Genomic DNA, 27,880 nt, shown 5'->3' with positions numbered 1-27,880 from the left:
CCATTCATGAACGTGAGGTATCATTCCATTTATTTGTGTCTTCTTCAGTTTCTCTCATCAATGTCTTATAGTTTTTGGCATATAGATATTTCACTTTCTCGATTAAATTGATTCATAAGTACTTTAATGCTTTTGATGCTATGGTAAATGGGATTGTTTTCTTGATGTCTTTTTCATATAGTTCACTGTTAGTGTATAGACGTGCAACTAATTGCGGAATGTGCATCCTGCAACTTTACTTTATTCACTGTGATCTTGTTTTTTTTTTTTTTTTATCTCATTTCATCATTGTTACAGAGTGGCTTAGTCTGATATTGGTGTTCTTTTTGATGGGTGATGTTCAACATGAGAACAATATAACCCAGCTGTAAGTGTCAGGTGATTTCGTGATGGAGAATGGTTGTGTAGGCAGCAAGAAAAAAATGAGAGACTTATATTCTCAATGAGAGAGACAGAGATTTCTGGTGTGGACAAAACCAGGTGTAGACGGAGCCAGTGAGGATGACCACACCAGTTATACAGATATAAAGGCTCTTTCTCTTGCACTCCTTCTCTATAAAATATAATATAATATAATATAATATAATATAATATAATACAATACATATAATAAATGTTATATAATAAATTAAATTAAATATATATGTATATATTATAAATAAATATATACACTATATATTAAATATTATATAATAAATCAAATATATAATATTTAATATATATTGTATTATACATATTTTTTCATTAGAGTGCATAGTGAGCAAACTTGGGTGCCACTGTGCTAAGAGGTAATGGAAACAGGGCTCAAATCCAGATCTGCCTCACTCCTGTGCACAGGTGTATAACCAGTGAGATTTGGCTCTACCCTCTCTTAAAGATGAGGCCAGCACAGAAGAAAAGACTAAATTTGTCGGGGGGTGGGGGGAGGCATTTTCACACAAGGAAGTGAGACAACAGGCAGATCCTAGACTGTGGTAGCCAGTAAAAGGTGAGGCCCAGTTTGGAGTAAGTGAGGTGTGGCTGTCTATGCTCACAACAATGCATTATCACACATACCTCCTAGGATTTCTACAGGGGGAGAGCTTGTCATGTTTGAGGTTTTCAACCATTTTCTTCTCATGTTGATTTTAGCGCTCCATATACTGTATAATGGGTACATGGTACTTTCACCAGTAGAAAGTCAATTTTCCTTCCACTATGGACCTTCACCTCTGCAGTTTTAACAAACAGCTGTGCTTGTGCCTTCTGCCAAATAGTTTCTTTTCCCAGCTACTGAAAATGGATTGACTCGATGGAAGGTCAAGGACTGCTTTGTATTGGCCATATTTGTTTTGAGAAAGTAATGGATGGTACTTAAACTGGATTTTGGTGTGCCGCCAAATTAGTCAAGTTCAAGGGTTTCATTCAAAGTACCCATGTATGTGTATGAAGGCATCTTCATTTTAACATCAAACTCCGTAGTTTGCATTACATATTAGCAAACATGTCATAATGCAGATTTTAATTGTAATTATTAAAAATGAAACTCTTTAATTGGGAGAAAACAAATCCGTTTTGAGAGACACATATTTCCTCCAGGGATTGACAATGGCATTCTTACAATTGTTAACTTGTTTTCATTGAGAAATGATATACAGCTTTCCTTCTCTGTTAAAAGCAACATCGGGGTGATAGATATCCAGGTGATAAATAACAGAAATAAAAACAAAGAATTGTCTCAAATAGTCACAGTAAATTGAAGCTAGATTTTTAAATAGTTTTCAGGTATCCAAAAGGGAACCTTAAAAGTTTACTAGGTTTGTGAGTGTTCTATGGTGTTACTAATTATTTGCATGTCCTCCTCCATCCTTTCATGCATTTTCCACACTGTCTAAACTGAGGGGGAATTTCCATTATGTTCATAAACAAAGCCTATAAAATTACATCCAATAATTAAGGCAAGGCCAGGTGAAGCAGTAGGAAGAGTAAAGGCTTTTGCTTCAGAAGACCTGGTTTCCAGTCTGGGCTCATCCAATGAGTAGAAGCATGACATGTGGCAGTGTGGGATGTTGAGATCCCAAGCCCCAGCTTCCCCATTCAAGGAGTGAGGATCTTCTTCCTCATAGGGTCTTTGCCAGGATTTATTGAAATCACAGGGCAGTGAAGGTTACACAGACGCTTCAGCCTCAGCTGTGCCTGGAATCCGAGGCTCAGTTTCCTCATCTGTAAGGAAGGAATCACCATGTGGACTTTGTGGTTATGTCAAAGGGATTAAATGTTATTATGTAGATTAAAATATCAGCCAGTGTCATATTATACACACCATTAATGAGAATATAAAGAAAGATGCCATCTCCCCAGGGGTTAATGGAAATTTTTGCTTCCTTCTTTAATGCCTTTTCTGATTTCTGAAATTCATTTAAATATTATGAAATATATTTCAGAGCATTCCACAAAGCAAATTCTTTAAAAACTTTCCAAAGTTGCTGGCAAGGATGTGGAGGATAAAGGTGCACTTTTGGTGGGAATGCAGATTGGTGTAGCCACTGTGGAAAACAGTATGGAGCTTCCTCAGAAAATTTAAAATGGAATTGCCATGTGATCCAATATATATACACACACACACACACACACACACACACCACACACACACATATGTATACATATGCATATACATATACATGTATACATATGTATATGTATACATATATGTGTGTGTGTGTGTGTATATATATACACACACACACACACACACACACACATATATATATATGGTATATACATATATGGGGCTTATATATACGTGTATGCATGTTTATGTGTGTGTAGGTGTGTGATGGAACATTACTCAGCTGTTAAAAATAATGATATGTTGCCATTTGCAGCAATATGGATGGACCCAGAGGGTAAAAGTTAAGTGAAATAAGTCAGTCAGAGAAAGACAAATAACATAGTATTTCACTCATATGTGGAATTTAAGAAACAAAACAAACGAATGAAGAAGAAAAAAAAGAAAGAATCAGACCACAAAACAAAACCAAACAAAACAAACACTCATCAATACAGAGAAAAAATTGGTGGTTACCAGAGAGGAGGTGGGTGAAGGGATGGGTGAAATAGATAAAGAGCATTAAGACCTCACTTATTAGAGGGAAGATGGTGGTGTAGGAGGACGCTGGGCTCACTGCGTGTCCTGCTGATCACTTAGATTCCACCTTCACCTGCCTAACTAACCCAGAAAACCGCCAGAGGATTAGCAGAACAGACTCTCCGGAGCCAAGCGCAGACGAGAGGCCCACGGAAGAGGGTAGGAAGGGCTGCGAGGCGGTGCGCGCTCCATGGACTGGCGGGAGGGAGCCGGGGCGGAGGGGCAGCCTGCCGGCCAAGCAGAGCCCCCGAGTCTGGCTTGCAAAAGCGGAGGGGCCGGAGGGAATGTGTTCCAACAGCAAGCGCGACTTAGCATCTGGGAGGTCATAAGTTAACAGCTCTGCTTGGAAAGCGGGAAGGCTGGAGGACAAAGGGAGGGAGAGTTGCTGAGCCCCCGGATGACAGAGCTCAGCTTGGTGGGAAACAAAAGCGCTCGCCAGCGCCATCTCCCTCACCCATCCCCCAGCCAAAATCCAAAAGGGAACCAGTTCCTGCCAGGGAACTTGCTCACTCCGCGCAAACACCCAACTCTGCGCTTTTGCGGAGCCAAACCTCCGGCAGCGGATCTGACTCCCTCCCACTGCCACAGGGCCCCTCCTGAAGTGGATCACCTAAGGGGAAGCGAGCTAAGCCTGCCCCTCCTGCCCCCTTGCACCTTGCCTACCCACCCCAGCTAATATGCCAGATCCCCAGCACCACAAGCCTGGCAGTGTGCAAGTAGCCCAGACAGCCACGCCACCCCACAGTGAATCCCGCCCCTAGGAGAGGGGAAGAGAAGGCACACACCAGTCTGACTGTGGCCCCAGCAGTGGGTTAGGGGCAGACCTCAGGTCTGACTGCAGCCCCGCCCACCAACTCCAGTTATACACCACAGCACAGGGGAAGTGCCCTGCAGGTCCTCACCACGCCAGGGACTATCCAAAATGACCAAGCGGAAGAATTCCCCTCAGAAGAATCTCCAGGAAATAACAACAGCCAATGAACTGATCAAAAAGGATGTAAATAATATAACAGAAAGTGAATTTAGAATAATAGTCATAAAATTAATCGCTGGGCTTGAAAACAGTATAGAGGACAGCAGAGAATCTCTTGCTACAGAGATCAAGGGACTAAGGAACAGTCACGAGGAGCTGAAAAACGCTTTAAACGAAATGCAAAACAAAATGGAAACCACGACGGCTCGGATTGAAGAGGCAGAGGAGAGAATAGGTGAACTAGAAGATAAAGTTTTGCAAAAAGAGGAAGCTGAGAGAAAGAGACATAAAAAAAATCCAGGAGTATGAGGGGAAAATTACAGAACTAAGTGATACACTAAAAAGAAATAATATACGCATAATTGGTATCCCAGAGGAGGAAGAGAGAGGGAAAGGTGCTGAAGGGGTACTTGAAGAAATAATAGCTGAGAACTTCCCTGATCTGGGGAAGGAAAAAGGCATTGAAATCCAAGAGGCACAGAGAACTCCCTTCAGACGTGACTTGAATCGATCTTCTGCACGACATATCATAGTGAACCTGGCAAAATACAAGGATAAAGAGAAAATTCTGAAAGCAGCAAGGGATAAATGTGCCCTCACATATAAAGGGAGACCTATAAGACTCGTGACTGATCTCTCTTTTGAAACTTGACAGGCCAGAAAGAATTGGCACGATATCTTCAGTGTGCTAAACAGAAAAAATATGCAGCCGAGAATCCTTTATCCAGCAAGTCTGTCATTTAGAATCGAAGGAGAGATAAAGGTCTTCCCAAACAAACAAAAACTGAAGGAATTTGTCACCACTAAACCAGCCCTACAAGACATCCTAAGGGGGATCCTGTGAGACAAAGTACCAGAGACATCACTACAAGCATAAAACATACAGACATCACAATGACTCTAAACCCGTATCTTTCTATAATAACACTGAATGAAAATGGATTAAATGCGCCAACCAAAAGACATAGGGTATCAGAATGGATAAAAAAACAAGACCCATCTATTTGTTGTCTACCGGAGACTCATTTTAGACCTGAGGACACCTTTAGATTGAGAGTGAGGGATGGAGAACTATTTATCATGTGACTGGAAGCCAAAAGAAAGCTGGAGTAGCCATACTTATATCAGACAAACTAGACTGAGGCAAACTATATATCAGACAAACTAACAAGAGATGAAGAAGGGCATTATATAATAATTACAGGGTCTATCCATCAGGAAGAGCTAACAATTATAAATGTCTATGCACCGAGTACCGGAGCCCCCAAATATATAAAACAATTACTCATAAACATAAGCAACCTTATTGATAAGAATGTGGTAATTGCAGGGGAATTTAACACTCCACTTACAGAAATGGATAGATCATCTAGACACACGGCCAATAAAGAAACAAGGGCCCTGAATGATGCAGTGGATCAGATGGACTTGACAGATATATTTAGAACTCTGCATCCCAAAGCAACAGGATACAATTTCTTCTCGAGTGCACATGGAACATTCTCCAAGATAGATCATATACTGGGTCACAAAACAGCCCTTCATAAGTTCACAAGAATTGAAATTATATCATGCATACTTTCAGACCACAATGCTATGAAGCTTGAAATCAACCACAGGAAAAAGTCTGGAAAACCTCCAAAAGCATGGAGGTTAAAGAACACCTTACTAAAGAATGAGTGGGTCAACCAGGCAATTAGAGAAGAAATTAAAAAATATATGGAAACAAACGAAAATGAAAATACAACAATCCGAACGCTTTGGGAGGCAGCGAAGGCAGTCCTGAGAGGAAAATACATTGCCATCCAGGCCTATCTCAAGAAACAAGAAAAATCCCAAATACAAAATCTAACAGCACACCTAAAGGAACTAGAAGCAGAACAGCAAAGGCAGCCTAAACCCAGCAGAAGAAGAGAAATAATAAAAATCAGAGCAGAAATAAACAATATAGAATCTAAAATAAGTGTAGAGCAGATCAAGGAAACTAAGAGTTGGTTTTTTGAAAAAATAAACAAAATTGACAAACCTCTAGCCAGGCTTCTCAAAAAGGAAAGGGAGATGACCTAAATAGATAAAATCATGAATGAAAATGGGATTATTACAACCAATCCCTCAGAGATACAGACAATTTTCAGGGAATACTATGAAAAATTATATGCCAACAAATTGGACAACCTGGAAGAAATGGACAAATTCCTAAACACCCACACTCTTCCAAAACTCAATCAGGAGGAAATAGAAAGCTTGAACAGACCCATAACTAGCGAAGAAATTGAATCGGTTATCAAAAATCTCCCAACAAATAAGAGTCCAGGACCAGATGGCTTCCCAGGGGAGTTCTACCAGATGTTTAAAGCGGAGGTAATACCTATGGTTCTCAAGCTATTCCAAGAAATAGAAAGGGAAGGAAAACTTCAAGACTCATTCTACGAAGCCAGTATTCCTTTGATTCCTATACCAGACAGAGACCCAGTAAAAAAAGAGAACTACAGGTCAATATCCCTGATGAATATGGATGCAAAAATTCTCAATAAGATACTCGCAAATAGAATTCAACAACATATAAAAAGAATGATTCACCATGATCAAGTGGGATTCATTCCAGGGATGCAGGGCTGGTTCAACATTCGCAAATCAACCACCCTGATACATCACATTAATAACAGAAAAGATAACAACCATATGATCCTGTCAATCGATGCAGAAAAGGCCTTTGACAAAATCCAGCACCCTTTCTTAATAAAAACCCTTGAGAAAGTCGGGATAGAAGGAACATACTTAAAGATCATAAAAGCCATTTATGAAAAGCCCACAACTAACATCATCCTCAATGGGGAAAAACTGAGAGCTTTTTCCCTGAGATCAGGAACACGACAGGGATGCCCACTCTTACCGCTGTTGTGTAATATAGTGTTGGAAGTGCTAGCATCAGCAATCAGACAACAAACGGAAATCAAAGGCATCCAAATTGGCAAAGATGAAGTCAAGCTTTCGCTTTTTGCAGATGACATGGTATTATACATGGAAAATCCGATAGACTCCACCAAAAGTCTGCTAGAACTGATACAGGAATTCAGCAAAGTTGCAGGATACAAAATCAATGTACAGAAATCAGTTGCATTCTTATGCACTAACAATGAAGCAAGAGAAAGACAAATAAAGAAACTGATCCCATTCACAATTGCACCAAGAAGCATAAAATACCTAGGAATGAATCTAACCAAACATGTAGAAGATCTGTATGCTGAAAACTATAGACAGCTTATGAAGGTCATTGAAGAAGATATAAAGAAATGGAAAGACATTCCCTGCTCATGGATTGGAAGAAAAAATATTGTCAAAATGTCAATACTACCCAAAGCTATCTACACATTCAATGCAATCCCAATCAAAATTGCACCAGCATTCTTCTCGAAACTAGAACAAGCCATCCTAAAATTCATATGGAAACACAAAAGGCCCCGAATAGCCAAAGGAATTCTGAAGAAGAAGACCAAAGCAGGAGGCATCAAAATCCCAGACTTTAGCCTCTACTACAAAGCTGTCATCATCAAGACAGCATGGTATTGGCACAAAAACAGACACATAGACCAATGGAATAGAATAGAAACCCCAGAACTAGACCCACAAACGTATGGCCAACTCATCTTTGACACAGCAGGAAAGAACATCCAATGGAAAAAAGAGAGTCTCTTTAACAAATGGTGCTGGGAGAACTGGACAGCAACATGCAGAAGGTGAAACTAGACCACTTTCTCACACCATTCAAAAAAATAAACTCAAAAGGGATAAAGGACCTGAATGTGAGACAGGAAACCATCAAAACCCTAGAGGAGAAAGCAGGAAAAGACCTCTCTGACCTCAGCCGTAGCAATCTCTTACTCGACACATCCCCAAAGGCAAGGGAAATAAAAGCAAAAATGAATTACTGGGACCTTATGAAGATAAAAAGCTTCTGCACAGCAAAGGAAACCACCAACAAAACTAAAAGGCAACCAACGGAATGGGAAAAGATATTTGCAAATGACATATCAAAGGGCTAGTATCCAAAATCTATAAAGAGCTCACCAAACTCCACACCCAAAAAACATATAACCCAGTGAAGAAATGGGCAGAAAACATGAATAGACACTTCTGTAAAGAAGACATCCGGATGGCCAACAGGCACATGAAAAGATGTTCAACGTCGCTCCTTATCAGGGAAATACAAATCAAAACCACACTCAGATATCACCTCACGCCAGTCAGAGTGGCCAAAATGAACAAATCAGGAGACTATAGATGCTGGCGAGGATGTGGAGAAATGGGAACCCTCTTGCATTGTTGGTGGGAATGCAAACTGGTGCAGCCACTCTCGAAAGCAGTGTGGAGGTTCCTCAGAAAATTAAAAATAGACCTACCCTATGACCCAGCAATAGCACTGCTAGGAATTTACCCAAGGGATACAGGAGTGCTGATGCATAGGGTCACTTGTACCCCAATGTTTATAGCAGCACTCTCAACAATAGCCAAATTATGGAAAGAGCCTAAATGTCCATCGACTGATGAATGGGTAAAGAAATTGTGGTTTATATAGGCAATGGAGTACTACTTGGCAATGAGAAAGAATGAAATATGGCCTTTTGTAGCAACGTGGATGGAACTGGAGAGTGTGATGCTAAGTGAAATAAGCCATACAGAGAAAGACAGATACCATATGGTTTCACTCTTATGTGGATCCTGAGAAACTTAACAGAAACCCATGGGGGAGGGGAAGGCAAAAAAAAAAAGAGGTTAGAGTGGGAGAGAGCCAAAGCATAGGAGACTCTTAAAAACTGAGAACAAACTGAGGGTTGATGGGGGGTGGGAGGGAGGGGAGGGTGGGTGATGGGTATTGAGGAGGGTACCTTTTGGGATGAGCACTGGGTGTTGTATTGAAACCAATTTGACAATAATTTTCATATTGTGGGAAAAAAAAGGACTCGCTTATTGTGATGAGCACTGAGTACTGTACAGAACTGTTGAATCATTATATTATACACATGAATCTAATATAATGCTGTATGTTAATTATGTTTCAATTAAATATAAATAGATAGATATAGATATAGATATAGATAGATATAAATATTTATCACCACCACCATGAACAACTTTCTAACTTGGCAGTTCTACCTCTGGAAGTTTCATTTGTTCTGTGTCATGCAAATCCATGCCTCCTCAAAATTACAGATTGCCATTACAGTACTCTTATTGGATCTTTTAGAGAAGGAAGCCTCAGTCTGCAGCCTCAACAGCTTCTCTGAAGTACATGCCCTAGTTGTTGTCTGTGGGATAACTCTACAGTTCAATTTCTGAACTGACTTGTGTCCTGGACATTCCCCTCAAAAGTAGGAGGCAAAACTCTTCAAGGTAAAATACTTGGAAAAACTTCAGAATCTTCAGTCCGCTGTGTGAAGCCACAGCCCATGGGAATGTTTGAGCTCACGGTCTTTTGTCCCCTTTCACATGAAAGGTGTATCTGAAGATGGTAAAGGTGATGGGGTTACTACATGACTAATGGTAATCAAACCAGAAGGGTGTGTCTGAGACTTCTCACAGGAAGCGAATGCTTAAGCTGAGATTGGAGGCTAAGGAAGCATTAGCCAGCAGGAGAGGAGAGGGTGGAGACTAACCAGATAGAGAAAGAAGGAAATACCTTATAACCTGGTTCATCGCTTTGGGGGGTCCAGTGTGGAAATCCTTTACACAGCAGTTTGGCATGCTGAGCAAAACTTTGTAATACTTAACAAGACAATTCTAGAAAGTTCTTGAACCCCCTCTGCCCTCGCTGCTCCCACCTAAGACCTATAACATCCACCAGCCCTCTAAGAGGTGTGTGATATTGTACTATGATTTTTCTCTGCAAAACCATGCAGAAGAAAAAGATGGTTAGGTAAAGCAGTTGGAGCATGATTTCATTTTACATACTGTTTCATCACTCGCCACACAAAATATAACTTTTAATATTTTTCACTGGAGAAAATTCAGAAATTGGAAGTCTGTGCCATCTGACCATCTGAACATATCTAGAGAGGCAGGTTGATCATCACTTAGCAGAGAGCCTTGGAAGGGGAAAGGGAGGAAGGTCCTGGTCAGAGGGAAACTTCTGGAAGATTCTGTGGAAAATGAAGCCTAAGGGTGACTCAGAGCCCATGTACATTAAACCCAGTAGCAAGAACTTTTCTCCAGCTCTCCCCTCTCAACTATGACAGGAAACCCATATGTGTGTGTGATTGAGAGACAAACGTAATGTGGGAAAAAATAATATAGATGATAGATAGATAGATAGATAGAGATATACACAGGTAGGCAACATACATACATATGATTTTTGTAATGAATTTTCCAACCAGCTATATACTACAATGACATAAAATCTTATATCAGTTATTTTTGGATTTCAAGTTAATGTGCTTATTTAAAAATCAAATGCAGTGCAGAAATGTGTATTTGAGTAAATTTTTTTGTATATTCTCTTTATCTTGTTACATAACAAGATGTATATCCTTGGTAATTTAGTTTATATTCCCCAGATATACTTCCCTGTGCATAGTACTATGCAAGTACATTTACATGAACATATATATTCTCCCAAATTTTGCTCACAATATATATATACTGTTCTCTCTCTCTCTCTCTCTCTCTCTATGTATATATATGTACACATATGTGTGTATATATGGAAATATATGTACACACAAACATACATGCGTATATAATTGTTTTACACATGTTTAAATCTTATAAGTTTGTAATGTATAGTTCTTATTTGAATTATTTCAATAGACTTTAATAACACTCTTTTACTGATCAGATTTATTATATAACAGAATATTAAACATATGCCTTTAAAACATATTCCATGTATTTTCCCAGTAATATGCATCTCTTTATACGTGACATTCTTGTTTGGGATAGAAGAGTTGTTTGTTTGTTTGTTTGTTTGTTTCTTTAACATCCCTTTAATGTGTCCAATTAATTTTGTAACAGAGTTAAAAGCTTTCCTTGGGTCACATAGTTGGTTTCGAATTTCCCAGGTGTTCATGTTATGGTACCCAACAGGGTACTGGAACAACCCTCTCCCCAATGTCTTTGCCTTGAAGATGATGGTGGAGATGAAATCCCATTCCTCAGGCCTAGAGGCCTGGATAGGGGCTGCCACATGGATAGCACTGTCCTAGGGGTGGTGTGTGTGGCCCAACCAGAAGCAGAGGAAAAGTAACCTCCACCAAGGGAAGGAAATGATCATTTACAGAATTATTTTAAGCCAGAGGCACTTCACATGGTATCTCCTACAACCTAACAAGTACTCAGTTATTATCCCCATTATTTGCAGATGTAGAAGTCGGTCTGAAGCTTTATTCCACTGTGCCCTGAAGCCTTCAAGGCTTTGGATCAAGAATTCCCACTAGACTATTATTTGATGTAACCTTAAGTATTTCTTGTTTTGTTTTCTGTCATAGCTGTATTATTTTTAAGTGAAGAAACCCCATGAAAATTAAAGCAATTTCTGCACTATCGAAAGAAAAAAATTAAAAGTTTGAAAAGATGGGGTAAATATTTGCCAACAATATTGCAGAATTTGTGCTACCAGGCAAGAAAATAAAGGGCTTTTGTCTATTGGTGGAGAAAGGGACAAATGATAACAAATAATTTATGTAAAAAGCAAACTGTTTCTCCAGACATCTGGAAAGATGCCACACCACATTAACTGAAGAAATGGCAATCTGGAGATGGTATAGTAAGTAAGTGAAAAAATCAATTTGCAGAACATTATTTACGTGTTGGCAAATTTTAAAAAGTGTGTATCTATAACCACATAACTACACAGATATTTTAAGGTAGGTATACACATTACTTAAAGAGAAACATATCTGGATAATGTGTACCAATCTATTTACATAAGCCATCTTGGATATCAGTTATTTGGGGCACGGGGATCATATATAGATGGAAGGTGCCGAATGATTTCCATTTTCTATGTATACATTTTTAATGTTTAACATTTTGCGATTAGGCAAATTTGTTGAGAGAAACACTTGAAAATATATAATAACCAATTCACAAGAAAAGTTCATATATATTTACCACGTTATGAAAATGTTCACATGATAGTGTTTAATAAGCAAATAACAAACTTCACCCTTTGACTTGACAGTTTATCTGTGTATGTATGTGTGTTTCTGTCTTACACTTCCCTAAACCCAAGTGTTCACACTCTCATATGTGGAGATTTTTCCTCACCTCTCTCAGGGACTGAAGTTTCTCTCTCAGGGCATGGAGATCTAGGAAGGGATTGTGGGCACAGAGTAGAAAATTCCAGAAAGAAGTAGAAATTCCAGAAATTCCTGGCTGATATACTGGAGCCCAGGTGCCTCCTTCCTTCCTTCCCCCTTGCAAAGCCCTCTGGTCTGAGACATTCAGAGCTACAATTCTCACTCTGACCACTAAAGGGGCATCTACCTACACTGACTATATATATATATATATATATATATATATATATATATATATATATATATTTCATTCTACTCTCATTACAGTGACCCACGAAACTCTGTTGTTGTTGTTTTTTTCCTTTATAGTTTCCAGATCTGGTGTGTGTGTGTGTGTGTGTGTGTGTGCTGGTTTTTGCTGTTGTTTTGGGGGGATGGGGGATCGGTGGTTTGTTTGCTTGTTTGTTATTATCTCTTTGGGATGCACGGGAGATAATGCCAGCCATGTGATTAGTTTCAGAACATTCTGTTACCTTGCTCCAACTTTAGCAAATCCCACATATTGCAGCAAGAATTTAGTTAGGCTACCTATGCATTTACATGTCACCCCCATTCCATGGAGCTCAGTTGCAGTCTCTGTTTCTCCAGGTAGCATCTGAATGACTCCAGGAAAACTCCAACACCTCATTAAGTCTCAGTAACCTTGCAAAGCCTGTAACTGTGATCTCAGAGTCCCGTTGTGAGGACTACATGAGAGATAAGATGCAATGTAGCAAGTACAGAGGCTGGCCTACAGCTGGCACTCAGAGTTCTCTGGGTTTGCAGAATGAGGGAACAGGATGTATTGTAAGTGGATACAGAGCCTGGCATACAGAGTTCCCTGTGTTTGTAGCTGCAAGTGCCTGGGTCCCACGCCCCCTGACTCTAGTTGGCCTTTTCTGCAGGGCTGGTTCAGTTAGAAACAGTTCCCTGATAGACAGGGAGCAGTAATCACAGTAATCACCTCTGGTGCCCGGGGCTCTCTTCTCCATGGCTTTGAGGAGGGGACTTCCTGTAAGGACTCCATCTTGTTTGTGTGAGGCTGACAAAGTCATTTGGGGCCTTCTCTCTTCGTCCTCAGCAGCTTTCCTTGATCTTCTCTAAACCTCCAGCTCCAGATCCCACAGGTTCTCTTCATAAGCAGCCTGTGAGGACATTGGTGACAGGTCACTGCCTTCAGGCCACACCATGGGTGAGTTGGCCAGCATGAGGCCTTGGTCTCAGATCCCCAGAAGTTACAAGGGTTGCTGGGTCCCTTCCCTCACCCCACCCCACAGGACACCCAGCCAACCCCCTTTTAGAGAAGGGGTGGTGAGGGCCCAGGCTCACTCTTCTCTAATCTCTTGAGGAAATGTGCCAGGTGGGCCCTGACATTCCCATCCCGGTTCCACATGGAAAAACTCCCCTCCTATGGAAATGGTTATGGCTCAGGTGGATTTTTTTTCACTGATTGAAGGGATAGATCTGATTTTATGTGGTCCCCACGGTTTGGAGAGTCCACAGTTTGGAGAGTGGGGAGGGGCTCCTAGGTTGGCCACGTGAGAGGCAAGGGAGTGGGGGGTTGCTGTAAATTAATATTCTTTGGATGCCTACTACAGGTGAAGGAGTGGCAGAGAACACACTATTACCCTTAACTCTTACATCAACTATTCAGGGTAGATTGTATTACCTCCGTAGAAGTTTCTTGAGGCTTGCTTTATAGCCCAGCACATGACTTATTCTGGAATGTTCCACGTGTAATGGTTATGTGCACTGTTCTATGTCAATTAAGTAAATTTATTAATTTGCTTTATTCTGATTTTAAAATATTCTCCACCTAGTGGAATTTATGTCTGCCATTTTATTTTTTTATTTTTATTTTTTTTCAATATATGAAATTTATTATCAAATTGGTTTCCATACAACACCCAGTGCTCATCCCAAAAGGTGCCCTCCTCAATACCAATCACCCACCCTCCCCTCCCTCCCACCCCCCATCAACCCTCAGTTTGTTCTCAGTTTTTAAGAGTTTCTTATGCTTTGTATGTCTGCCATTTTATGTGTTACTCAAGGAGGTGTGTTAATATTCCTGCTGTAATCGTGAATTTATCCATTTATCTTTTTACTGTCACTGTTTGCTCTGCACATTTTTGCTCTGTGTTAAGACACGCACACAAATTTAGGATTTTGTATTGATGGCTTCTTATTGCATTGAACCTTTTATTATAATGAAACCTCCTCTTTAATCTAGTAATTTTTTTTTCTTGAAAAAAATACCTTTCTTTTTAGTTAATATGGTTACACCAGCTTTTGGGAGGTCAGTAAGTAAATGCTATACATTTTGCCAAGTTTTTTTTTTTTTTCCAAATTTTCTAGATCATTAAATTTTGCAGATGTTTCTTTTAAGGAGCATTTGATGGAATGTTTTCCTTCCAGTCTCATAATATCTGTGTTTCTGTTTGGAATATCCAGTCTGAAACTTTTTTTTTAAATTTTTTTAACGTTTTTTTAAATTTTATTTCTGAGACAGAGAGAGACAGAGCATGAACAGGAGAGGGGCAGAGAGAGAGGGAGACACAGAATCTGAAACAGGCTCCAGGCTCTGAGCTGTCAGCACAGAGCCTGACGCGGGGCTCGAACTCACGGATCGTGAGATCATGACCTGAGCCGAAGTCGGACGCTTAACCGACCAAGCCACCCAGGCGCCCCTCCAGTCTGAAACTTTTAATGTAAATATATATATAACTTGGTTTCTGTATGCCATATTGACTGCACATGTATTTTTATGTCAATATTTTATTTAATTTATTTTAATTTTTTATATAATTTGTTGTCAAGTTGGTTTCCATACAACACCCAGTGTTCATCCCAACAGGTGCCCTCCTCAGTGCCCATCACCCACTTTCCCCTCTCCCCCACCCGCCATCAGTATTTAAGAGTGTCTTATGGTTTGCCCGCCCTTTTCCTCTCCTTTCTTTGGAATGACTTAATACTGTTTTTTTGTTTGTTTGTTTGTTTGCTTGTTTGTTTTTAGTATTAGATTGTTACCTCATTTGGCCAGACAATTAAACATCCCTTAGCCATTCTTGTAGTGTTTACCTTTCTGACTATAATGTAATTTTTGTTTTCCTTTTCACAGTGTGATGTGAATTACTTCTTCAAAGCTCTTCAGACAATGAAGGAACTTTGGGATACTTTGATTCCTCTCACCCCCTCCCGATGTATTGCCATGAATTTTAATTCTATGTATATTTAAACCCCTAGAAGAAATTAGTGTCATGGTGCCATATAGTCAATACTCATTTAGACTTGCCTACATATTCACAAATGCCATTAGTCTTTCTTTCCTGCAACTGTGTGCCTCCATCTGGGATCCTATTTCTTCTGCCTGAAGGAGAACCTTTAATATTTCTTTTAGTTTGATTCCTCCAGTCACAAATTTTCTCAGTTTGTGCTACATTAACATCACTGTGAAATGTACATCTTTTCTCTAGGAATGTTTTTTCTTAAAGCAGACTTTGTCTCCTATTAGTATTGTTATACTGACTTGATTATCCTGTTACTTTGGGAAACTTCTCAAGCGAGATCCCATCAAATGCCACTTCTCCACATTTCCCTCTCCTTCATTCTGGGGACATCTCCTTTAATTCTCTCCCCCTCTCTTTTGGTATTCTCCATATTATGTCTCTCTAAGTTTTTCTGGATATTTTCATCAGATGTAACTTTCACTTCTCTAATTCTTTTTTCAGGTGGGAACTCACCTTTGACCTGTGAACCATAACACCAAACTTCCAGCATGGATTTTGTTATCCCCCTAGGGCAGAGAAGGGAATTGTGAGTTAGAGATGATAAGCAACTTGTCCCTGGTCACCTAGCCTGCAAAGGGCAGAGCAAGGGCTAACATCACAGGTTAAACCCTAGGCCCAAACCCTTTCCTCTGTGCTTTTTTTTTTCTTCTTGGCTGTGAATGCTCCCCACTTCTCATCTCCCGGGAAGTGGAGCCCCAGGGAAGTCTTTCAACCTTTTTAGCATTGTGCTGCATTTCATTTTAGACGATAAAGTCAGTGATATTTCTTCATTAGCCATGATGTTTCCCCGGAACCTTTTGTGATATTGGAACCAGTGATGTGCTATTCTCAATTTCAGGGCATAATAACACAGGCAACTCCTTACAAAGAAGAGCAAGATGCTCGGGTATTTACCGACGGAGGCATAACAATTGGTCTGGGCATGTCCGTTCTGGCATTGATTCTTCATCCCACCAGCAGCAAGATGGAGATCCAGCAACAAATGACAGTCGCATGAGCACCCGAGGAAGATAGTAAGTGACCAGTCACCATAGCTGAAATGTACCAGCCAGTGGAATACATAGCCCTGTAGCTGAATATGCCGTTCTCTTCTTCAACCTGGAAGAGTGCAGGGTGATGGAATCAGGTTAATGGTTGAGCAAACTTTATTGTACAGTGGGGCGAATGTGTAATAGAAGACTTTCCAAGCATGTGTGGATTACTTCCTTCTCTTCACTTCCCCACAGTGCTCCCTATGCCATTCCATCCTGTCATTGGAGAGGCAGTTTTCAGATACAAGACCAAACGCAAGCTAACATGGAGGGAGAGCAAAAGCATCCAGAAACAAGAATGGAGGGGGAGAGGCAGGATGAGACCTCCAGGAGCTGGTTCAAGATCACAGTGAATGTCCTGGCAAAATGAACCCAATGTGCAGAAGGAGGTGAACAGAGGGAATTATGTTGGACTCATATAGAGATTCTAGGTACTTTTCTGGGGGAGAGGAGTGGGTAATCCATCTTTTTACTACTAGGAGTTAGCATCTTAGATCAGGTAAGGGCAGACTCAGAGAAGCAATGTAAAGGGAACAGATTGACTAAAGGGAGAATTGGGTAGGTTGTCTAAGAACAGAGGAAACTACAGCCAAGGAGAAGTAGCAGCTCCACCCTGGAAGTCTCAGTTTAGCTTAAGCTGAGTGTGGGAGGGGGTCGAGTCTCCGGGGTCTCTGTTGGAGAGACAGGCTAAGGCATCCTTCCTTGAGCAAGGATCACTTGGAACTTTATATAAGGAAGTTCATGTTAAACATCTTAAGTTGATTATTTGAAGAAAGTGTTTGAATGGAAAGAAAGGTTATTTAGGAAATCCATGACTGGTACAAAAGTTCACAATAATGGATATTGTCCTATCATAAGAAATTATTTTGAAGAACCGCCCCCCCACACACACACACACAAAAGGTGTGAAAGGAAGACATGGTTGAGTTTTATCTTAACCTTGGGTTCCATTGTGTCAATCTCTTCTCCCATCTCTTCTCCCATTTCTTACTCTTAGATTCCATTTGGCATCAGATATGATGAGAAGTGGCTGCTGAATCTGATTCAGAAGCAATGCAGTGTCCCCTTCACCCCAGTGGAAGTAAGAGAAGACAGTGAGGCAGATGAGAAGAAACAGGGCAAATGAGCAGTGGCTTGCGTCTCATATTGTTTCTTTTGCCATTCACCCTACAGTTTCACTATGAGAAAATGCAGGCCCAGTTCTTTGTTGAGAATGCCGGCATTGCCTTCGCATTGAAGAGTGTCAACGGCAAGATCTGGAATGAGAATAATGAAATGGTGTGTGTCAAGGGCATGGCCAGGGCTAGTTAGGGGCAAGATGGCAGGACAGGGGCAAGGTCTTGCTTGATCCCAAGGATCAGATTTCCTGGTGCTTACTCAGCCCCTCTTGGGTTCCCTACAGATATCTATCTTTTTCCACCCCTCTGATGCACCCCAGTCTGTGCAGAAGGAGCTGAAGCCAGAAAATGTGGATCAGATAAAGGTAATGCAGACCCAAGACCAGCTGTGAATCTATATCCAGACCCATATCTTCTTCCCACACCTATTGCCTCCATCCCCCGTCTCTACCTCAGACTCAGAGCCACTGACCCCATCTCTAACTCTGCAGTTGACCACAAACAAAAGATATGTAGTCTCCTAACAATCTCTTAACATCCAGAGGGTCCGCTTTGCCCCTGGTATGTCTACAGAAGTAGTTCTAGGGAAGGTAAGATCAGAGAAGCCTGTCTGGAAAGGAGACTTGGGGATGGTAATGTGGGGAGGGTAACCTGAAGCTGTAACCAGCCGGGTCTGTCTCAGCCTTGTGATTCCCTTCCCTCGGCTTCTCGGAGACATGGTCACCCGAGATATTGAAATGGTACCAAATCCTAGAAACAGCATGGCTGCCTCCCGGCAGACTCATGAAAAGAACATGTTCAAGGTGAGAACTCAGGCCCAGTGCTGGGATTGATGGCAAAGGTGGGAGATTAGGTAGAAGAGGCAGATTGGTCTCAGATAACCCCTGTTGGGGTCCTCACTCTAACACTTTCCTCATCATAGCTTTTGCCCTCGAACCTGAGCGACAAGGAACCCTACCAGATGGATGGTCTATCCAACACTATGCAGAATGCCTCCAGCATCAAGGCCTTGAACCTCTCCAACAGTGAGGTAAGGTGTGGTACCCAGATCTTTCTTTAAAAAGAAGGTGAGAGTGCTCATGGGGTGGTGGCGAGAGTCAGGGAAGTGGATTTGTTGGAAAAAGAAAGGGCCAGGGATGCAGGGTCATCCTGGCCATCTTTCTCTGATCCTTGCGTTTCCTTCCAATAATTACTCCCCTGAAGTCTGCAGGGGAGTTGGACAAGGGCAAAAGACTGCAGCGAGAAGACATGAGTGCAAACAGAAGCCCCCTGTGCACCACCTTTCCCGATAAATCAACCAACATAAGGTCAGTTATACTCTCCGTCACCCTGTGGGACTCTGAACTATGCCTGACGGTGCCTGCTTGGAGGGGACAGCATCCCTGTTCCTCTGCGAGGAACAGAGGCCCTATGCTCTTCTCTCTCTGTCCCTCGCCTGTGCTTAGGGGTCTCCGTTCCTTCCTCTGATCCTCTCACCTGTTTGGTCTGAGGTCTGTTTGCTGGCTAGCTACACCCAGCCTTCTCTAGCATGCCCTCCCCAAAGTGTGATCCATGAATAAGGGCCCCCCTTCCTCACTAGGACCAGAGTGACTACTGTGCGCCACATGCTGTGACCTGGACTCACAAGGGTCCTCCATCCAGGCCAGGGCCTCATGCTGAGACAGGCAGTCCTGCCTCCCTGCTGAGACAGGGATTCCTTCCCTTGTTCTGAGAGGGACCCTCCTTTCCTTGAACCAAATGTATCCCCCCTCCTCCCGTCAATTCCAGGCAGCCATGGTGGCTTTCCTGCCCACGCTGAGGGCTGAGGTCCTGGGGGGCTGCCATCATGACATCTGTTCCTCTGACCCAATGCCAGGAGCTGGGCCCTCCTTGAGAGAAACCAGGGTTCCCTGAGTCAGGGGGCCAGAAGTGGGAGACTGCCAGGGAGCAGAGGGCTTCCTCAGGCAGGAATGGAAGGCAGAGAGGAGAGGAGCTTGAGGAGATGAAGGACAGGCCTCTCAGAGGCACCACCCCCTTCCCACCCCACCCCCACATGTCACATCATCCAGACTGTTCCTTCAGTGGAGCCCTGGGTAGCCTGGCAACGGGTATAATGCCTCAGGGAAAGAACCGACTGGGTCAGGCACAGGTGCACTGGGGCCATCAGGAGGGAAGGTGGTGATCATAAGAGGGGGGACCACAGACCTTCAGCCCCATGTTGACCTGGGGATTGATCCTCTACTCCTTCTGGGGAAGGTCTTCTGCCCCTGTGGCTGCCCCATTCCCCATGCCCAGCTCAGACTGAGCTCACACAGGTGACAAAGTTTCAACCAGCATCCAATGGGCCCCCAGCCCAACACCTGCATATTTTCCATTCCTACCTTGGATGCCAGGGCCAGCCAGGGCAAATGAAGGAATGCGCTGCAGCTGGGGAGACATTTCCCCCTTCTTTTCTCTTCCTCCTTGGCCCCACCACCATGGTAAAGCTTCTTTCTTTTCCCTTTGCTTTGCTTTCTCTTCCTCCTTTGTCTCTACTCCCCTGTCTCTCTCACCTCTCCCCTCCTTCCTTCACTCCTTCTGTCCTCATCCCCATTCCTCTCCCTCCCTGTCTCCTGGGTCATGCCTCACTCACTTCCGTGCCCCAGCATTCTGGGCCATCTCTGGGGGTGTCATGGTCCTGCAGAATGCTGGGCCCCTAGTGAGGCACCAGAACCCTGGGCTATCACCCCACTCCCTCTTCTCTCTGGAGTATTCAGTGGGGGCCTAGAGGAAAGAAGGGAGGCAGGGAGGGGAAGGCAGCCCTGGACCCTGGGATCCAAATGTTGCTTCTGGTGAATCTGGAGATGGGAGTCAGGATGATCTAGGTGGGAGCCACCCAGGGGGAAACGGAGGGAGGAGGGGGTCAGGCAGAAGAAAGGAATGAGAAGGGATGGGGAGAGAGAGTGTGTGCTTTTCCTCTAAGTCAGTCCACAAGGGAGGTGCCAAGGGCCCTGCAAGCCTGGGGCACTGCAGTGTAGGTGGGATGTACTGGCCATGTGTCAGGTGTAAGTGTGCTTGCTCCCATGATGAAGGACACCTGCAAACTTTCACTGACTTTTCTGTTTTATCTGGATTTCTGCAGCTCCATCCTGGAACTGTTTTCCAAGTTATTATGCCTGGTAGGTGTATTCTTTGATCATTGAGTCCTCTACTGGCACTGATGTCACCTCAAACCTGCCCAGAGGCCATTTAGGTCTTGAAGAAGTTACAGTTTTCGTGACCCTTAAACCTCATGGATGTGCAGATCTGTGTGGAAACCCAACAAGGGCTCCGGATCTCCTTCAGCCACGTTCTCCACAGGCATCAAGCACCCCAAGACAGTGATCCCAAATGTAGCCTTGCCCATGTAATCTCCATGTCCCTTTCATATTTGACCTCTGAGCCTCACCCTCTCCTGGGCCCATCCTTTTCCTGATTGTCCATAATCCGCTCCTGGTCAGCAACACTCACTTCCTCTTCCTTTCCCCAGGATGGCCAGGAGTCACCTTCACCAACCAGCGTTGGTATTGCAGCCCACAAGAGGTTACCAACCTGCAAGGTGAGGAGGGCAGATCAAGCCAGGTTTTGGGTGGTGTGTGAGGAAGGGATATCAGCTGTGGTCCTGAGGGCTGTTGTGATTTCAGGGAAGCTTCTTTGGATCTGATGCACTGAAGAGTCTGGTCCTGCAATTCCTGCAGCAGTAAGTACTCCTGGGAACCTGGGAAAGTGGAGGGCTAGGATGGGTGAGGCCACTCAAGCTCAGGACTGCTGACTGTGTCTTGAAATCTCATTTCAGGTCCAGACCCCAGATAGAGACTGTCCTCATTGTTTCCCCACAGGTACTACTTGATCTATGACTCTGGAGACCATCAGGGTCTCCTCGGTGCTTACCACGATGAGGCCTGCTTCTCCCGGACCATTCCCTTCAACCCCAAGGAGCCAGCCCCGTGAGTGGCACAGCCCAGACTCTGTTCATGGGCTTTGTGGCTCCCAGCAGACACAGGGAAGCTCGTGAAGCATGCACACTGGCCAGACCACCACTCCCTGTCCCTCTTTCTCTCCCTAGAAGCAGCTTGTGTGAGTACCTCAAGGAAAGCAGGAACATGAAGAAGGTCCAGGACCCCTGTGCGTGTGTGATAGGGGAAGATTGGGCAGGGGAAGGAGATGTGAGGGGCTAATCATAGGACCCAGGATGTGGCAACCCCTGACCTTCACTTGCTTCTCCGCCCCCCCCCCATAGACCTGCGTGTTCAGCTGCTGAAGCATACAAAACATGACATTGTGCACTCCCTCTGTGTGCTGCCCAAAACTCAGCATGACCTCAGCTCCTTTGTGGTGGACATATGGTTCCAGATGGTGAGCACCTGCTTCCTCCCAAGGGTAGCCCTCAGAAAGCCACAGGTGGGTAGGAAGTGTAGGTGACTTAGCACCTGGGCTTTTCCCTTTTAGGACTTGATGCTCTGCTTCTCTGTCAACGGAGTGCTCAAGGAAGGTGAGTGTGTGTAGAACCTCCTCCTCAGCTGCCCCACTGCCCCTTCCCTGGTGGTTGGGCTCCCTCTCAGAACTCTCCCAGCTTCCCCGATTCCTGTTGTGTTCTCCTGTCCTCACTCTGTCCTCAAACCACCCTGGTCTGAACCAGGTATATGCCTGTCTACCCCACACAGCTTGGGCATTAGGGACACAGTCTGTGGAATTTGATAGCTCTCACCCTAGATCCTTACTCTGTGAATCTGGGCTCTGAACCTGTAAGTTTTGAGGGGTATTCATTGGTCCCAGCACATAGTCGGATCCCTGTCATGGGGAACAGATTGCCTTCCCCATTCAGAACACTCTGACTCCCAGAGAAAAATTGTCCCCTCCAGCACGAATGAATATCAAGTCAGACCATGACTGGGAATGCTGTGTGAGTGTGTAAAGCATGTGATATGCTAAGGGGTGGTGTTATTTGCTTTTGTTGTTGAAGTGGAAGGAATGTCTCAGGATTCTGTTCGTGCCTTCACCCGGACCTTCATTGCTAACCCTGTCAACAATTACAGGTGAATGCTTTGTTGTGGGTGGATCACCCAGTTCAGTATGAATTCAATAGTGTCAGAATGGAGTGGTAATGCAGGTGTTCTCAATGTTGTAGCAATCCACCTGTGAGATCCAAAGAGAAGTGCAGCCTAGTGTTTAATAACATGGGCTCTGCAATTGGATTATGTGTTCTCTCAGATCCCAAAATTCATTAGGGTTGTTACCTTGGTTGAGTCTGTGACAAAGTGTCTTCCTGTGAAAATGGTGATTAGACTAACCAATCCTTGTTCTGTTATACAGGGTAAATGTGGTTATATAATTGTCCCTGGTGTGGGAATAAACTTATAAATGTAGTAAAGTAAGTGTGGTAGACAATCTTTCCATGGTTGGCTATGTGGGAATGGTAAAGGTACCAGCCAAGGAACCTGGACAGCTGTTACAGTAGGGGTATGGAAAGGATCTTGTTATTGAGTGGAAGTGGGAGCAGAATTGTGTTTGGGGGTGTGGGGTTGTCCAGAATTCAGTTGAGAGTGAAGTTTTTCCTTCAGTCTAAGCATCGTGCACGATGACCTGTTTGTGAGGGACACCAGGCTCAAGGACACCCAGAATGCATTCCCTATCACAGTGCCCACACATTCCTGCATCTCTTGCCCCACCCCTTTCCCAGAAACAGCAGGAAATGGTGCATACTTTCATAACCCAGTCTGGAATGAACTTCCAGTAGTTCAAAAGTGAGTGCTGAGGGTGCATAGGAATAATAGAAAGTTGGGAGAAACCAAGGAGTGAATCATGGCAACTTGCAGATAATTTGTTTTCCTTGTTTATTTCACTCCTTACCCTGAACATTAGCCTTTCATTACATATATGGTAGGCTGTTTTATTTTTATGCATGTATATATTTATTTATTTATAGCTAGGCAGTTTTTCAAAATTTTTAAATGTTTATTTTTGAGAGAGAGAGAGAGGTCAGGGGTCAGAGAGAGAGAGGGAGACACAGAATCTGAATCCAATGCCAGGCTTGAACTCATGAACCTCGGGATCATGACCTGAGCCATGGTCAGACACTTAGGTGACTGAGTCACGGTGCCCCTAGGCAGGTAAACAACAACAACAACAATAGTAACAGCAACAACAACAACAACAACAACAACATTTATTCATTACTTTTCTAAGTCCATGGACCCTGTTCCTTTATTGGCAGACAATGTGGTTTCAGGAGTTTTTCCCAGTACACACTGCACAGGGCTCATTCTGCTGCATGTGTTGCAGTAAATGTGGAGGCATGTTTCCATTGATTGGATAGATTGGGAAATGGTACTGTATATTCAAGTTGTCTCCACTTTGGTTATAATTGATGTCACTTGTCTTTCCTCCACCTCAGGTGACTTCATGACAGCCCCTGGGACTACACTGGTTCTTGCTCTGCCTAAGGTGAGTACTGGGAATTCACGCCGAGTGAGCAGAGTTTGGGTAGCCTGGGGATGAGACTCAGGGCTTGTGGCTCTGCTGATTTCCCAACTCCCTCCCTTCACTCCTTCCAGGCCAAACACATGATCCCAGAGGAGGTTCTCATACAGACTGATCCAGGATCTTGATAATACAACCCTGACAAGAAACTCTTGGGTGTCATCATCTTCATCTTCATCAGCTTTGTTGTGTTCCTCCTTCTGTCTGAGTATATCCCTGTGACTGAGCGGGAAGTTTACATGCAGCAGGAAGCCAAGTTTTAACTGACACTAATCCATGCAAAAGATCAGTTCTGCATATTTGTCTCACTCAGAATCCCTGATTCTTTTGATAATAAATGACATTACATGTTATGTCAAATCCTTGAAAAATCCATGTGAGGAAGGTATTATGACCACTGTTCTACTAGGGAGGAAAAGGAAAGTCAGAGAGAGTCTGCAACTCTTGGGACATAGTGGGATGGGGTCTCAAATTATACACCTCCCAAATTCCAGGCTGTGTGTTTCCCAGGGCCATGTTTCCTCCATGGTGAGGGACTCTGTAACTCTGGCAAACCTTGTAATGGTGTTTTGTGCCCCTGGTATATTAATCACATATTTTTAGGCAGAGAACAGTGTTATATTCTTAGTTAAACAAATGTATTCAAAATGTAAAGCGATGTATTTGGGGAAAGACAGCATTAATGAGCATAAGATAACCTGAAAAGAAAAAAAAATGCCCTCATGCATGACTGACTTTGACATATAAAGAAATCAGTAGAGAGAAGGTAAACTGATATTAAAATTGTTATTAAATGCAATAGGAATATCCAAGAAATCAAAGAAAAGCTTTGGAAGCATAATAATCTACAAAACTACAACTGAAAACATTGTGATAAGGTAACAAATGAGTAAAGAAAAATAATGGGTGTATTTTCAGAGAAGAGAGAGAGAGAGTGCGTGCACATGCATTGCAGGTGTCTCTATATTAATGTGTTAGTTTCCTAGAACTGCCATAACATTACAATGAAGTGGATGGTTTAAAACAGCAAAAATCGATTGTCTCACCATTCTGCATGCCAGAAATCAAAACTAAGGTGCCAGAAGGCCATGTTTCTTTTGAAGGCTCTTGGGGAAAATCCTTTCTTGACTCTTCCAGCTTTTCATTGCTCTTGTTTTGTTGTTGCTGTTGTTGTTGTTGTTTGTTTTGTTTTGTTTTGTTTGCATTTTTGTTTTTTGTTTGTGGCAACATAACTCATATGTCTGCTTCCATCTTCACAAGACCATATCTCACCTAAATATAAATTCAAAAGCCCCAAATCTCATCTAAATCAGATATGGGTGAGACTCTGGTTATAATCCATGTGTAGGGAAAATTTCTTTCCATCTGTGGACCTGTAAAACCAGAAAACATGTTATCTACTTCTAAAATAAAATGGTGCTAAAGGCATCAGTTATACATTATCATTCTGAAAAAGAGAACATGAAAAGATTAAAAAGTTACTAGTCCCAAGAAAGTTTGAAATCCAGCAAAGTAAATTTTGTTACGTTTCAATACACAGGAATAATCTTTTGTGGCTTGGAGATCTGTTCTCTGAGCCCATAGGACTTGCCCTGCTCTCTCTGGCCCTGCCTCTGCATCCATGTCTTTGCCCTCATAGTCATTCTTTCTTTTTCTTGAAGAATGACACATGTTATCAGCCAAGTAACTCTGCCATCTTGTTTCCTGCCTTTAGAATCACAGAAGTCTGCAGGCTTCCTTCATTTTGTCCCTCCTTTGTTGTGTCCAAGTCAAGCTGGCAATGTTTTGGGTAGTGTAACACTCTTTTTAAAAACCTTATGGATCTCCCATGTATGCCTAGGGTATCCATGCCAACAGAAAAGAGGGTTCTCCACAGATACTTGCTGCATAACCTCATCTTTATTTCTGGACTCTGCTGAGAAGTTGATTGGATCCATTAGTCACACATCTAATGTCTTCAGCAAAAGGTGTTCAGTCACACTCAGCTGTTTTTCCAGAACACACTTAAAATCTTTTGCAACTTAAATAGACTGAAAAATTTCCAAATCATCAAGTGCTGGCTCCCTTTTACTTAACAATTCCTTCTTCAATTTAACTCTTTCCTCTCATCTTTTAAACAGCATGGAGAAACCAGGGTGTTTACCATAAACAGCAGGGACAAACAATTTGCTTGGAAATCTCCTCAGCAAAATATTCAAGTACATTGTTTACAAATTCTGCTTTCTACCTAACCAAGCATAATTCAGTGGAGTTTCTCCTCTCTCATAGGAAAATTTCTTTTCCTACATTTTCCAATTATGTGTTCCTCATTTCTGAGACCTCACCAGAAGCAACATATTTCCACGAACAGTCTCTTCAATACCACCTAGGCTTTTCCTGCCATGCCTTTCAAAGTTCTTTCATTCTCTACCCATTTCCCAATTCCAAAGCTACTTCCACATATTTAGGTATTTATTTGCACAGAACTAGATTCCAGATACTAGAATATTTGTTAGTTTACTAAGACTGCCATAACAAAGTTCTACAAACTGGATGTCTTAAAACAGTAGAAATCAATTCTCATGGTTCTGGAGGCCAAGAATCCAAATCATAGTACCAACAGTGTCATGCTCCATCCTAAGGCTTTAAGGGAAAACCCTTCCTGCCTCCTCCAGTTTCTGGTGGGTATGGAGTTTCCTTGGCTTGTGGCAGCAGAACTCAGATCTCTGTCTCCATCTTCACATTGCCTTCTTCCCTCTGACTCTGTATTCTACTTTTCTGTTTTTAATAAGGAAATGTTTTATTCGATTTAGAATACACCCTAATCCAAGCTGCTGTCATTTTTAGATTTTTATCTTAATTATATCTGCAAAGACCCTTCAGATCACCACTTCCTGGGAAGGCTTTATGTTTATGATATCTGCAGCTCAGCTGACAACCAGAAATCCTCTTGGGCAAGAATATCCTAAGGGTCACGAAGAGCTTAGTACAGGATCAAAAACCCACAGAAGGTCCAAATGCAATATGTTATGTTTACTTCATGCCTACTCTACATTTTCATAACTTTCAATTGGAGCTCACTATCTATAGGCAGTCAACAGAAGTCATCATCCTATTGTCCTTTGTGTAAGGTAACTATGTTTCTTGAACCAGCTGAAATGAAAGCACCTGTCATTTATTGAGTAGCATTTACTGCTTTTATGTCCACAGAAACATTTTAAGAGACAGATTGTCAAATATGAGCATGTGGCTTCTGAGATCTTGGTTAAAGAACATCAGATACCAGATATTTTGAGCCACAGTTGCCACATATTAACCATGCCAAGATCCCCTAATATCTCTCTCCTCTATTGTAATCCCTGCCTCTCTGTCCAAAAATCACACATCCAGTCAATCAACATTGTCCAGTTTTGAGGTCACAGAAAATGACTCAGAACAGACAAAGGCACCCCTTACAGCCCAGCTAGTGTGTCATCGCCAGCTCTGCTACATTTTGTCTTAGGAAGGACATGATTCAGTGCTTTAGGTTGAGAATTAAAATCACAACCTTATTTCCTCTTGTTTCATGTGCTTTTGTGCCCCCAGTTTTTATTTTTTATATTACCCACTCCT

General features: G+C 42.6%; 1 protein-coding gene across 1 annotated transcript; it reads left to right on the top strand.

Annotated features, from left to right (window-relative positions):
* The first annotated feature begins 13,483 nt into the window (after positions 1 to 13,483).
* On the top strand, positions 13,484 to 23,546 carry LOC125157018 (nuclear RNA export factor 3-like). The gene is given in 18 exon segments (XM_047843269.1): positions 13,484 to 13,568; positions 16,502 to 16,676; positions 16,890 to 17,043; positions 17,692 to 17,775; positions 17,868 to 17,972; positions 18,097 to 18,177; positions 18,735 to 18,842; positions 19,016 to 19,119; positions 20,913 to 20,949; positions 21,300 to 21,368; positions 21,454 to 21,509; positions 21,649 to 21,756; positions 21,876 to 21,934; positions 22,050 to 22,165; positions 22,259 to 22,301; positions 22,773 to 22,845; positions 23,371 to 23,479; positions 23,481 to 23,546. Coding segments are annotated over 18 exon segments (1,551 nt in total). The 5' UTR covers positions 13,484 to 13,564.
* Positions 23,547 to 27,880: the final 4,334 nt, after the last annotated feature.

This window comes from Prionailurus viverrinus, chromosome X, assembly GCF_022837055.1.
Source record: "Prionailurus viverrinus isolate Anna chromosome X, UM_Priviv_1.0, whole genome shotgun sequence".
NCBI lineage: Eukaryota > Metazoa > Chordata > Mammalia > Carnivora > Felidae > Prionailurus > Prionailurus viverrinus.
The sequence above is the reverse complement of the archived record's forward strand: the minus strand, read 5'-3'. Positions and strand labels throughout refer to the sequence as shown.